At 44.0% G+C, this 15039-nt stretch overlaps 1 protein-coding gene across 1 annotated transcript in view; it reads left to right on the top strand.

Moving 5' to 3' along the window:
* Positions 1-15039, top strand: part of SORCS3 (sortilin related VPS10 domain containing receptor 3) — a 210652-nt gene that overhangs the window by 115560 nt on the left and 80053 nt on the right. The window contains exons 6-7 of the mRNA XM_009643479.1: positions 3898-3962; positions 10754-10872. Of these exons, the coding sequence (XP_009641774.1) occupies positions 3898-3962; positions 10754-10872 (184 nt within the window). The remainder of the gene's footprint in view (positions 1-3897; positions 3963-10753; positions 10873-15039) is intronic.

Here is a 15039-nt window from a genome sequence, read left to right as displayed (position 1 = left end):
GCTCTTCCCTCAAGACAGAGATAAGGATCTTGCCAGGGTCCTATCCATCCTTCAGCTTTCAAGAACACACAATCGTCTTCTGAAAAGAGGGGGGGAAAGATTTTGTGAAAACCAAGGGCCACCGTGAGAACAAAAAAGAAAAGCAGCAGCAGAAGATGTTACCATTGCTTCCTTCCTAATGGAATTCAGAGGTAGTTTGAATTCTTAATTGGCCAATGGTCCTGTGCCAGTTGCAATAGTGGCTGCAGGCTCCACGTTTTGAAAACTGCCTTTGCAGCAGCCAGGGAACGTGCCAGCAGGAAAAAAAAAATGACCTTTCCTGTCACTTCTGCCTGCATCCTCTCAGCATTTTCTCATCTGAGTGGTGATAAATTAATAGGGATGGTGGAGGGTGTTGATTTAGCATGGTTTCTCACAGCGAGAGTGCCCTTTTTTTCTTCCCCGTGGCCATCCAAGGCAGCAGCACACATGGGTGTGTTTTGTGGACCTTGGTTTAGTTTTTACTGTCCAGAGTTTGTGCACATTCAAAACACAGAGCTGAACTGCATGTGGAGCCTGAGTTGTGACCATGCGGCAGGAAAACTGTTTTCAAGCTGAGCTTAGGCTTCTGGGTGTTGTTAAATACTCTTGTCTTTGTAAGCCTCTGACATAGAACTGTTTATCAGCCAGAGAGCCATGGAACCCCTTCACAACCTCCCCGGTCTGTGGGCTCCACTTGGTTGTACAGAACACGCAAAGGAAACGGTAAGTCAGAGGGTGCTGACATCTCTCCTCATCGTACTTCAGTTGCTCAAATACTTTTGAGCAGTGCATCCTCCAAATGTTCTTCAGAGAGATAATGTGTGAGAAAATACAAGGCTTGAAGGTGTCTCTTATTTTGTTGCTGCTCTTGTATTGCCAGACCTGAGAGGTGGCTCTAGTGAGTTCTAAAGACCAGAGAAATTACTGCATGGGGTAAAGGAATAGCTTTGCAGTCTGTGTGTGCATTTTTGCAGCTGTGCTCCGGGACGTCCATTCACATCTTGCTCCTTCCACTGCCCAACTTTTTTGCATTCTTCATGTAAAGCTTCTCCAGACAAATGATGAGAGACCATTTACTAAAAACACCCATATTCAGGAGCCAGAGCACTGCAAAGCAAACCTGTGTTCCTTGCCAGTGGGAACAGATGTGAGGTGAGGCATGAAGAAACAGCATTGACTAGGGATTTGTTTTGCAATTGGAGTCTTTGATATGACAGAGCTACTTGGGTTTGGAGAAGAAAGGATGACTGATGCATTTCTTTACAGGTTTGTTATCTGCCTGCAGATAACAGGAGCTTGTCTTGCTTTTGGGTTGCAGGAGATTGCTTTGTGAGCTTTTCCACTTGAAGTATGGTATTTGGTGAGCAAAGGAGAACTTAGGGGGGTGCTGTATACGGGTACTATTTTCACCATCTTTGTTGTTGTGAAAAGAACCATTAGGCTTTTCAAAACTATTTAAGGAAACGAGTAGATGGCACTGGAAAGGAAATTCAAGCTAGAATGACATGTTTCAGAGGACTTCTATTGTCCCCTGGTGCTCATGTAATAGGCATTTATAAGCGGAGTTGATCCGCAGAGCTTGTGTATGCAAACACGCAGTGGTAATGAGTATCTTGGATTTTGTTTGGAAATGCTTAAGTTCTTCAAGTTACAGTCCCTTTTAAAATGGATATTGTTGTGGCAGGCCTTATACTGATGTTTTTTATTATCTGGGCCAGGAGTAGGTTTGCCCCGTTGCTGCAGGGGTGCACAGTGGCCCCCCCCGCCCCCGTCTGGAGGGGGGACACCCAGGAGGTGCCACGGGGAGCGGGTGAGGCAGCCTGTCACGGTGGTGCACACACAGCAAACAGCTCTGGGCAAAAGGCTGGTGTCTGGCTTCCAGAAGGAAGCCTGGAGAGCGCAGCCTGCGTGGTGAATCCATGCTGGATTTAAGCAGGAAGCCTGTTGGGAAGGGCTGTGGGGCAGGTCCCTAATGTGCTCCCGACCTGTGCCTAAACGTGCTGAAATTACCGCTCCCTTTGATAAAGTTGTGATGGATAGGTTTGTTGGTAAGCACGTACCTCTGTCCCTACTGGCATATCATAAGTGAGGGTCATGATGGCGGAACAGCCGAAATTACAGCATTTAGGGTTACTAATGGGAAAAGGGCAGAAAGCTTCTGCTGTGGACTAGAAAGATGCGTGCCCTTTCTATGTATTGGGAAATAATGTTGCTGCACATCATCATGCTTTTCATTGACAGTTTAAGGAATTTCTGTTTGTCCTACTGTCACTGTTAACCATGTCCAGATATTTGGAAGATTTGACCCTGATGATTACCCGGTCAGAGGGACTCAGGCCCATTCTGGCACCCTTACCAATGAAGAGCTCGCTCTTCCTTGTGGGATCGCCCTGGGCCTGATGGCAGCGATTAAGGAGCAGACTGTTTTTCACTGGGAGTAGAATGATGAAAGCTCAGCCTGGGCAGCTTTGTTTTGTTGTGTTGGGGTTTTTTTGGCCACAATTCACAGTGTGTTGTGCATGGACTCGCTATCGATGCGGCGCTCTTGTTAACAAGCGGTGCCAGTTCCAGTTACCTACACAGTGGGTCATAACGTAGCTGTCTTGGCATTGCAGCGCTGGCTGATCTTAGCTGAACTCCGGCACATCCGTATGTTTGTCATTGCTTCAATCGCTATGTTTTTTGTGAGAGCCACAAAAAAAAAAATGCATAGGAGCATCTGTATTTTTTTTTGTTCTTTTTTAATTCTTCTTCCTTTTTTTTTTTTTTTTTTTTAAAATGTTTTAGCTGTCGATGCCCCAAGGATGAAAGCAGCAAAAGATTGTGATAAAAGTGTTTCAGAACATTAGGGAATTGTGAACATTGGCTGGCTCGGAGGGAATCTATTATTTACAATCTACTGTATCAAATTCAGCTTCCACCAAATTAGAAACTGATTTTTGTCGTTGTCCCTTTTTAATATAACCCTTTGGTTAACTCAGGAGAAGCAGTTCCATAAATCACATGGACATCTATGGATTTTTTTTTTTCCCCTGCCAGCCATTGCTAGGACTAAATGTTCATCTCCCCGTGATTCTTATCAGCCAGGACACTAATAATAACATTTCTGTTCTGGGCTTGACTTTCCCTCTGCCAGGAGGAAAACTATCTTTGTAATGTGCCTTGCAAAACATTTTTAGGGAATAAAATAGCAACGGATAGGAAGATTTGACTTGAGGTGCTTGGGTTTCAACCAGTGAGGTTAAAGAAACTCATCGTGCCTTGTTTCATGATTATCGAGGACCATGGCATGGGACCATGGGATGAATAACGGAATACTTTCTTGCATTTTTTTTTTATCAGAACTTCACCATGCATACATGCATCATTGTTTTTCTTTTGAAGATGGGGAAACTGAGGTAAACAACAGCAAGATTGCCCAGCAAACCAGGGGCAGATCGGAAAACTCAGTCTCTCATGTCACTACTCAGCCAAGTAAAACCCCTTTTTAATTTGCTGTCTATAAGCATGAGGCTGCCCTGCCCTTGTCTTTCTCTCCTTCAGCATTAAACCAGAGCTCTGGTTTTGGTGGATTTTGGAACCAGCTCACTTTGCCACCACAAGAGTGATCATTGTAGACTTGATCTTGCAGACGAGGGATGGGCAGGTTCACTCACCAGCACCTGGGAAGCTGTCTGCCTGAAAGGGTACTCGATGGCCCCTGGCAGTGGGCTGTGGAGAAACACAAAGGAGATGGGTTGGTGGGAGGTAGGGACCTACACGCCACGTGTCACAAGGTAGACTTGAACTGGTTTTGCTTTCCCTTTGCCTCTTCCTGCCTGATTGCAGCCTTTTATCTAACGGCTGCCTTCTCTCTCTCTCTCCCCCCACCTCCAGGTCGGTGACCGGTTTGGATAAAGAACCTGACCTTGTGCACATGGAAGCGCAGACAGCTGACGGACGTGAGTGCCTCCAGCCAACGCTGAAGAAGTGGGCTTTGAGTCAAGAAAGGAGTGGGAATGGAAATTCACTTAATTTTGTCTCTCCATTTACATTTCAATTGATAGGAAAGATGTGGGTCATGTGGTTTGATGTGAGGCATATTCTTATCCTTAGCCCCTGGGGGGAAATTCAGAGGCTGCAGGGCTTGTGTCTGTGGAGGGGCTGGGCAGAAGCACAATCTGTTGGGCTAAGGAGCCGTCTATTCTGCTCCCTATTTATCTGTCTCAGTATCATGTATTTTACATGAATCATAAAGAGCTGGGCTGCCAGCACTGTGTGGTACAGCCTCCGTGTCTTTCCAGAGGTGTTCAGAACAGCTAGGTTCTACCTGGGAATTTGAGAAATTGCCTACAGTCAGACTTCTCCTCTGGCCAGAATGCCCCTGTGCTCCAGGTATGTCTCATATGGAAAGGATGTTTCAGTTTTGCTTATGATGTAGGAATAGGTGCTCCGTACTGAAACACGAGAGACCTTGAAAAGGTGCCTGGACCTGAAGTAAGAAAGAAAAAAATAAATTTCTTAACGCGTCCCTGAAATTAATCTAGCCACATTTGCGGTAGAATGGATTCCTGTGTAATTAACCTCCAGCGAAGAAGACTGTATTAGAAGTAAGGTGACTTTTTCCACTGCTCTCTCCAAACTGTTTTAGGTATTTCACAGAGGAACTACAGCATGGTAATGCATCTGCTGCTGGGGTGGAACCAGCTGTACTGCAGCTCAAGGCTCACACAGCATGGGACGTATCCCTTTCACACTACAGGGACGGTGTAGAAAGCAGCATAGGACTGAGGTCGTAGAGGATTTCTGGGAGGAAAAAGCCTCATTTTTGTGGATTGCAAACTTTTCTCCATTTTAGTCAAGCGCTGCGTAGGCCAGATGCTGTGTGAACAAGCTCCTGTCTATCAGGGTGGCTTCTCTGAGGCTGTGGAACTTCTAAAATCACTCATTGGCCTCCCACTGCTATTTAGTGATGGCAGCTGAATAAATAACCAGGCAATAAAAGCTCAGGGGTGACAGCTGTTTGTTGAATATGTGGAAAAAGCAAAACAGGCCGGCAGGTGGGTGGGCAAGGTAGGGAGGCTTCTTCAGTGCCTTTGCTGCCGTGCGTGCTGCTGCAGGGATGCTGGGGGAAGTGGCCAAAAGCAAGTAAAAAAAAGCAGGCAAGTAAGCAAGCAAACTGCTGATGGAGTCTGTTTTCGAACTAAGTTTAAACTTGCTCACCCAGCTATTTGAATATTGGATGTGTCAAGGATGTAGATGCTTCGTTTGAAAGATGTCTCCCCAGTTTGCAGAAAACTCTCTTCCTCCAGGTCTTGTTTGCTCAGGGGTTTGCTGTTTGTTCTTGGTTTAATGTATAAATTCAGCATTTTGAAACTGGCAGTTGATGGCATTGAAGGTTTCACTGTAAGTCAGACTTAAGCCAGTAGTGTCAGCAAAACGGGCCCATTGCAAGCCATCGTCCCAGCAGACACAGGCGGGACCTGGCGGGCCATGCTGGCCCCACTGGTGTGTCCTGCTGAGGGACGGCACCAAAATGACTCCTCTCCCAGCCAAGCACAGCGCAAGAGAACTGTGTTGCTCCAGTTAGAGTTTTTAAGGCTTAAAACAATATTAGTTTGTGTTACAAAACATCAACTGCCTCAAAGCTATAGCCTCACCTGGTGTGAAATGGTACAGCTCTGTATACTTGGGAACGGGAGGTTGAACTTTTCTCCTTGTTGGCTCTGTAACTAAAATGGGCCCTCATGCTCTCAGTGAAATGGCTGAGGCACTTAATACCTGCTGGAAAATGAGTCCCTGCAGTTATTTCCTCTCGATCAGAAAGTTTCCCATGAAAGTTTTCTTCAGTAGTGGGGAAAAGGAAGGGGAGGTGTTTTTAATGCCTCTGAGGTCAGCCTGGTGGCTCAGTCACTTATTTGATGCATTAACAGACATAAATTTGAGTATTCCCATTGCTCAGTTCCATTCGGGGACAAGAATCCCTGCCTTCAATGTCGCTGGCCAATTGAAAAGTGCATGATACTTCTGGAGGGGGTATTTGTCTTTCCTCTTCTTTCGTTTCCCTCCATGCTTTTTATTAAAAAAAAAGGGGGGGGGGGGGAAGGAGTATGCTGAACTTGATTTTTTTTTTTTTTTTTTTTTTTTTAGCAGAAATGGGACTCAGGGACCTATCTAATACCCATACAGACACTGGAGCCTAAAATATGCTCTGTGGCTGGGTAAAAGTTGGTGGGGCATGCTAGAGTCTCATTCATCCATAAATGAGTCAGGGCTGTCAATCAGCTCATGGAGCTGGGAGGTGGAAGTCCTGTTCATTGCTCTGGTGTCTGTCCTCCAAGACATCTTGCCCCATGGTTTTGTCTGATCGGTCATTAGGGATGGTAGGGTCTATGAAAAAACATCTGCCCCCTGTGTCTAATCTCCTTAAATATTTGCAAGATGCTGCTAATTCTAGTGCCTAGCTGATCTCAAGCTGTTCCTGTCTTTTGTAGCAGATGAATTTTCTCACATTTTTTTTTTGACATCTTGGCAGAGCTATTGTAGCAGAATAATAATCTGAGCTTGCATTTTTAAATTATAAAAACATGTAGGAGCCTTGGGCACTGTACCTTCTGCCTGGGTGTAATAGGCAGCAGCAAGGACAGGGTTGGATGCAAGGGAACTATTACAAATACACTGACACAAGCACCCACCAGCACTCCTGGGAAAGATATATTAAACTTTCTGATGTTCAGTGAGATAATCTTCTCCCTGCTCACAGATACAATGTAATAAACAGTATTTTAATTAAAGGGAAAAGAAGGGAAAAAACCTAACCAGAAAGATAAAACAGGGTAACAAATTCCTGGGGAATAATTTACAGTCCTGTCTACGTTTCTAGATCCTCTTTTCCTTTGGGGGAAAAAACTGTCGAGGCCAGCTAGTTTTTTCCCTTTCCCATGGTAACCTTCACTGAAAGTTCATAATTTTAAGTCTTGCCTGGCACCAGGACCTGACTTAAGCTGAGCCAGTCTGCCGATGCAACATTGCTTCCACCAGCTGCCCTTCTCACCGTTAGCTGCGCTGGCCAGCCATGCCTGCTTGTAGCTGGCTTGTTGATGCTGCCAAGGAGGAGCTGCCCTGTGTCTGTAAGCCACAGTAACCTGCACACAGGTCAGCACAGTGACAGGTTTGACTATTTCAGCCTCTCCTTCCAGGGACCTACATCTTTGGGTGTTACCCACCAGAGAGAGCCTCTTGTGCTGCTGCTCCCTGCCAAAGCTGTCATGGCTGGCAGGCAAAGCAGAGGCTTAGTAGTTTGGCTTATTTCACCAGTCCATTGCTGCAAATTTCAAGAAATTGCTTCAGTTTTGTCACTTCTACAAAGGGTGAAAATACACTCCAAATTCTCAGGATGGGAGACTGTATTAATTAGCAATGGGGAGGTGTTTAGAGCACTTCAACTCAAAAATGGTTGCGCATCTCAGAAAGCCATTCCCTAATCCTAAGTGAGATAAGTTGGTGGGAAGGGTTTGTGTCGAGGTGTGGATGCTGGGATTTGAGCTGCAGCAAACCCTCCAGGCTGCTCGATGTCCATATTGCCTTGTTCACAGATGGGCTGAGAAAGTAGCTGCATGTTGGGATATAAGCAAGAGAAGTTTTTGAGCCTGTCTAAGAAATAGGAAGCTCTTCTCAACTCCTTTTGCAGTGGAACATAACAAAAAGACCCCCAAAACCCAAATCCCCTAATTCTGGTGTTGTGTGGGATGATATATAGATTAGAAATAGTCCCTAGATAGAAGCCAACCTTCCTTAAGGCATGCATCTCCCAGTGAGAGGCATAGCCTGGGCACGTACCACCTGCCCCTCTGGGCATCCATCCTTTCTCTCTGTGGCTGTGCAGAAGAGGGATGAAAAATTAAATCCCTTCAGAGAAGAAGGAGATAACAGCTTGGAAGTTAGGATGCCCCATTCTCTCTTAACTGACATTTTTATTGAGGGGCCCTGTGCTTTCTATATAGGGGAAGATGGGCTGTGCAAATGGGACCGTAGCTCATGAAGGGATCATACCCTTCAAGAAGCTCGAGCAGGGGCTTGGGGTTGTTTCTTGCTTCACACAAATGTGAACTGCATGCTGTCATATTTTCACCTGGTTTTTAGTATATCTTAAAGGGAATAATTTTTCATTTTTTGTGGGGCACCAGGAAGCAAGGCAAGACTTGAACTCATTTTACTCATTTTCGTGCCCAAAGGCAGACAGGTTTGGAGATAATTTTTTTGCATCTGTGTTTTCTTTCATAGGCCTTGTGTTGTAAAATATATGGAAATAAGTAAACAAGAGACTAAATAGAAAATGGGTAGTGAGCTACTCCCCTTTTCCAGCACCAACTTCATGTGAATATTAATCAGGTGCCATTCTTTGAGCATATTTGATTGCTGGTGTAACACACTCAAAATGACACATTTCCCAATAGGCAGGAAGCTAGTTGTCATGTCAACACTTGTGATTTATTTGCATTTATTTGTGACAGGTTTTTATTCCTCTTCCCATTCTGTCACTCAGCAGCAGCAAATTATCCCCTTTTTGGAGGGATAAGAATACCCAGACGACTGTGTGGGAGAACATACCGGAGGGAACGAGCTTCTAAAAATACGGCTCCTGACCTCTCCTCCTTGTTCTGCCTAATTTTAGTGCTACCTCAAAGAACAAGGCAAGGCTGCTGAGCTCTTTGCATAGCATGGCAGTATATAGGACCCTCTTGTTTTCTGAGAAGTTGCTTTCATCCACTGCAAAGATGTCTTAGATTCTTTGTTGAGAAGGTAAAGAGCAGCTCTGGACCAAGTGTGTATGTGTCAGTTGATGAAGAATCTTAATTTATCCCATTTTACCTCTCTGCTGCTGCTGGTATTTTTTGCTGGGAGGAAGCACAACTCTGATACTCCAGTTATTTGGCACTGTCTCTAGGTCAGATATTTTTCATCATACACTTTAATTACCTCCAGATACTGCAAGCTGGCAGCAGCAACAGTTTCTGCTGCTTTAGCATCATCAGTGGGACTATGTTTACATTGCTGCGCCAGACCTATGCAACTTCTCTGAATCATCCATGTAGCCCTTATTAACCTGGAATTCCCAGTGCTTCAACCCAGAACCAGGTCTGTGGCCTTTAAATGTGGAGCTTCTGTCATGCGACTGGTCATGAACCTTTATTAGATTAAAGCTTGATTGTAGTTTGTGAGTTTTTTTAGACAGTATCTTCTAAAAAATTATTATGCTTGTTACCAGTGCCTCTGACTTGCATTCTTTTTGCATGCTTAAAGAGTCTTTTGGTGGGACAAGGCTATGGAAGGGGAAACTGCCAGTTTGGGAATCTTGTCTTTGAATCTGGGAAGGCAGTTAGCTGAGTGTCAGAGGATTTCAGTCATGAAATCCCAATGCTTTCCACTGAACCACATTTTTCTTTCACTGGAAAGACACAGACTAAGGACAATAGCAAGTTTTATGGGATGGAGAATCCTGTAAGCAGCTTTACTGGACTAGTTACTGTCCTTTTAAACTTCCCTTTCATCCTTTTGGGCTCAGTTTGACAAGATCCTTGTTCATAGGTGCAGTTGTGACCTGAAATCACTGCACCAGGCTCACCCCCCGCCCTTATAAATTCGCTGTTTTCTTCCTTGATGGTCTGTCCTCACCCTGTGTAGGAAAGCAAACAAGTGCTTCAATCTAAGAAGCCTGTAGAAGTGCCGCAGTGTAAAAGATATGACCCTTTTATCACTGCAGCCTTCATCTTAGTTGTGTTTTCATTTTCTCCCTAATTTGCAGTTTTCAAAGGAGCAGTTGAAAGGCAGAGATGGCATATTTAGATTACATACACCCAGAGACACAGTGCCTTGATTGTTCTGTTTCATGAGATCCTTTCTTAGCCTGCGTGCAATAATGCTTAATCCCCCCTGACCCCTGCCAACTTGCTGGCGGTGAGCAGGTCTTCTTGCCATTCTGAGCAACTTTCTGTATGCCTGCCTTTGCCTTACGTCCTCTTCATGTTCTCCCAGTCTTGTTCCTTCTCTCAAGCAATGTCAAGGACTGACAAGGCATCCCATTACTGTGATGGTCTTCTCATCTTCTCTCTAGACAGAAGCATTTGATGCCTCTTGCAGTGCACGTAACTACTGTTGGGACTCTTCAGCTAGTCATGCTATTTCGTGTCCATGGCATTTTCATACCTCTCCTATATTGGCTATAAAGACAAGTTTGGGAGGTACTTGTAATTTTCACAGCAAAATAAGTTGAACTCAGTAGTTCTGGTTTGGGCTTTTCTTTTCTCCTTGTGTGTTACTACCACAATTAAAACCAGTCATCAAGGCTAGGGTATTTCAAGGGGAGGATGGGGATATAATCCCCAACAAGGTAGTGGAATCGATAAATCCTACTTGGGTAGCTTTTGAAATATTCTGCTCCATATGGTCTCATCATCAGTTTTCTGATGCATTTATGATTTATACCCTCCATTTATGGTTTGAACTCCAGCCTTCTGAGAGCTGTTTGTACAATGGGGAAGGGAATAGTGAGTGTGGAAGTGTGATGAATTCCTGACTCCAGAGAGCAATTACAGTTTTAAAGGCTGGAGGTAGACCATGCAATCACGTCTAGGTAGTTGGAGATGAGGATAAGACTTCGCTTTAGAGATCTTCTTTCAAATGGCTGATGACATCTTCAGACAACAGGCTCCTACCTGGGAATTTCTCATGTGTACCTGTTCTCCCATTACAGACACCCACTATTTGACCTGTCGGATCCAGGAGTGCTCGGAGACCAAAAGGAGTGGGCCATTTTCGCGCTCCATTGACATCAGCTCCCTTGTTGTTCAGGATGAATATATCTTCATCCAGGTATGTTGACTTGATATGAATGTGACATGACTTCTGTTTGCACGAGGTATTTGTTCTGTGCAAGAGAGCAGGCATATTCTTAGGACGAGTGGATGGGACTGCAAGTCATGAGAGCTGGGCGTCTATGCCTGCCTGCTATAGATTGGCAATGTAGTCTGAGATAAAACAGTTGATCTCTCTGCTCATCATTTGTCTGGTGGCAAATCTGAAATATTTTGAAAGTTCATTCATCAATAGTCATAACGGTCCATGGGTTTCACAGAGGCTCTAACTTGCTATTGTTGTGGCTACTTGGAAAATACAAAGAAGCTAGTGATGAACTGGAGAGAACAGAGAACAAAGGAAATTTGTGAGGGATCATTTTAACAAATGCCAAGGTTTATGCTGATTTGACAGTCAAGTAATGCTAATGGAGCAAACAAAGATTTGCAGTAGGAGGTAAAATAGCAGAGAGATTGGAAAAAGATGTTACAGGGTAACTTCAAAGTGGAAGATGGCTGTAAATTTGTCAGCTAGTTGATGATTTTGGAGATGAGGAGAAAGTGACAGAAATTGAATGGGGAACTACTTGTTTTTGAAATTTTCTGAGAATACACGGGATGGCTGGAACAAGGCCATCTCTCCCCATTTCATACCTGTGGAAGTGTGAGAATGAATAGTACGATATGGAAGAACACTTCCTGAAGATGTGCCATTTGGGTGAAAACTGGGTGCCAGGCTGCAGTGATTACAGGTCATAGAAAGCTCAGGAAACACAGAGATCACAGCCAAGGTGATGTTAACTGCTTGTCACCAATGCTGAAGAGTGGGGAGGAATTGAGATGAGATGAGATGGGGCTTGGATCCAGGTGGTACAGAAGAAACATATGCTTCCCTTTTTGAGTAAGATTGGGTTGCCTTAAGCTCCTGTTTTACTTTCTTGGGGGAACATTCTTCTTGAATGAATCCAGATTATAAGAAAGTTCTGCTCTGTTTATTGAGAAATTGCAGATCATCTTCAGCACCATCACGCAGCACATCCAGAAAAAACAGAAGATCAGGCCAGGTCAACATGGGCCAAACCTGTAGCGTTGCATGGGGTTGTTGTGAACCAAGTGCTGGGCCCAGCACTTGGCATTCTTGAACCTCATACAGTTGGCCTCAGTCCCTCGATTCAGCCTGTCCAGATCCTTCTGTAGAGCCTTCCTACCCTCAAGCAGATCAACACTCCTGCCCAGCTTGGTGTCGTCTGCAAACTTACAGCGGCTGCACTTGATCCTCTAGTCCAGATCATTGATAAAGATACTAAACAGAACTGGCCTCAATATTGAGCCCTGGGGAACACCACTTGTGACCGGCCACCAACCGGATCTAACTCCATTCACCACAACTCTCTGGGCCCGGCCATCCAGCCATTTTTTTACCCAGCAAAGAGTACACCCATCCAAGCCATGAGCAGCCAGTTTCTCCAGGAGAATGCTGTGGGAAATGGTGTCAAAGGCTTTACTAAAGTCCAGGTACAGCCTTTCCCTCATCCACTAAGCAGGTCATGTTGTCATAGAAGGCGATCAGGTTAGTCAAGCGGGACCTGCCTTTCATAAACCCTTTCTGTTTGGTCCTGATCACCTGGTTGTCCTGTATATGCTGTGTGATGGCACTCAGGATGATCTGCTCCATTACATTTCCCAGCACCTAGATCAGACTGACAGTCCTGTAGTTTCCTGGATCCTTCTTCTGGCCCTTCTTGTAGATGGGCATCACATTTGCTAATCTCCAGTCAACTGGGACCTCTCTATTTAGCCAGGACTGCTGATAAAGGATTGAAAGTGGCTTGGTGACCGCTTCCGCCAGCTCCCTCAGTATCCCTGGATGGATCCCATCAGGCCCCATAGACTTGTGTGTGCCTGAGTGGCGTAGCAGGTCACTAACCATTTCCCCTTGAATTATGGGGGCTTCATTTTGCTCCCCATCCCCATCTTCCAGCTTGGGAGGTTGGTACCCAGAGAACAATACGTACTACTCGAGGTACATGCAGACACTTCAGATGCACAGCACACACCTTTCCGAGCTGAAGTTGTGTTAAATCCACCGTGTCCAGCATATGGTTGATGGGCTATGCAAGAATGTTTGCTCGGTACATATGTAGGAGAGCTGATATGTCCTGGATGTATTAGTCTCACAAGCCATGTGATGTAGCTGCCTATTATGGGATGTGTCAGATTGACTGTGTGTGCAATGTCTCATGCATATCATTCTGTCTGGGTAATCTTGGGCAGAAATACAGGAGCCAGCTCTTTTGAATTTCAAATATTAGACAGAGATGAATAAATAAATATCAAATTAAATGTTAAGAAACTGGTGAGGTTTAATAGCTGCATAAAGGATGAGCGCATGAGTTCTGATCTGTCTGTGCTGGAACAAATCAGAAGTAATGTCTTGGAGTAGAGGAACCTGTTTCTTTTAACTTTTGTAGTGAAAACAGTAGATTTTTAGTCTAAACCATGAGTGGAGAGATCAAAACCTTCAGGGGCATCTCATCTCCTGTTGCACCTATTGCAGGATGAGATAGATCTCTCTCTGAATATGCCTTTCTCATTAATATTAATTAATATTAGAAGGAACTTAGCTTAGAGAAGGCCTCTAACTTTCTGACAGCTAAAATTAGGGAAGGTGAGTCCCAGCTATTGATATCAGTGTTTTGGATTATCTGCATCCAGTTATTTACTAGTGAATATCCATTCTAATCAAGTTGATGAACAGGTCTTTACTGTAAGATTTTGGGAAGCATTAACCTGTGTAACTGTGCACTCAAAGCAAATGTGATACTATAGTGTATGATGGATAGGGGAAAGAAGAATACAAAAAATGTTATCGTGCCATTATAAATCAGTCATTCGTTATCATGTGGAATGCTGTTGTACAGCACTTCTGAAAGGATCTTGCAGAATTGCAGTGCAAAGAAAGAAAATGAGAATGATCCTGTGCTTGAAAAAAACTTGCCCATGAAGAGAGTTTGAAAAGACTGGGACTGGTTACCAGGCAAAGGAGATAAATAACGTAGCACATGATGAAAAATGTAAAAGGTAATGAAGAAGGAAGGAAGAAATAGCTACTAAGAGAGAGTAGGAAGAATTCTTATGAGTAAAACAGTAGGTGATCACTCTGAATTTATTGATTGACTTTCTATTTGATTGATCAGTAGTTATGTAAGGATGCCTAGCACATCACTAATATTGGATAATTCTGCATAAATTGATACATTAAGAGAAAGTCCTGCCCTCTGTTGTGCGTATAAGTTTTCATTCAGTTGACAGGCTTGCTCACCTGTAGCCAGGAGCCAGTAGCATCATCTACTTTCATGTTTAATGCTTCAAATTCATACAGCTTGCAGAGGAGGTCATTTATGTCTGACAAAACCTTGGAATATGTCTGAATTTATTTACTGTACCAAAAAGGAGCTAATTTAATGAGCAACTTTGCCATTAAGGTCAGTGTTGGTTGTGTTCAATTACATAGCTGTGCAGTAGTGGAGCCCATACTTTCTCTCCAGCTGTAATGTGCCATTCTCTCTACCTGTACCAAACCTTTCCTTATTGATGCCTTTGAACAGTTGCTACTGAGATAGTGTTAGGTGCAGTGATAACCTGCAGCTGCCTATGAGATTTGACTTCCTGACAATTACCTGAACTGCTATGGTATTCTCCTGTGCAGAGCTTACATGGTAAGACCCAGAGGTCAGGGATAGTCTTTTGTTTTATGTATGAATCTCATCTATTGATATTTTGGAGAATTTCAATGGCATAAATAAATCACAGGGGGAATTCTGGGGAAAATATTTTTCAAGCAAGTCTTGTATCAGGGTTTCTAATGGAATTGCTCAGGTTGCTGAAAAGAGTCTAAAATGCAATACGCTCTAATGAAAATGGGGATTATTTTTCAGGAAATTCTGTTTTGAGTGAGAAAGCATTGTTTGGAGAAAAACTTGTTATTTTTCTATAAGTAAACAAATAACATCAGTGCCACTTAGTTCTTCAAAGACTAAAGAGAAGAACAGGAATGATCTGTGTACGTTTCTTTGCCAACAGATGAAAATGTTCCACTGAAAATGGAAGAAAGCATGAGCAAACTTCATCACTTATTGCAGGGAATGAGGGGAGTGTGGACCAAAAAAGTCCCAGTACAGTGTTG

This window comes from Egretta garzetta, unplaced genomic scaffold (genome assembly GCF_000687185.1).
Source record: "Egretta garzetta isolate BGI_Z169 unplaced genomic scaffold, ASM68718v1 scaffold8, whole genome shotgun sequence".
Lineage (NCBI taxonomy): Eukaryota > Metazoa > Chordata > Aves > Pelecaniformes > Ardeidae > Egretta > Egretta garzetta.
This window is presented reverse-complemented; position numbering and strand designations above follow the sequence as displayed.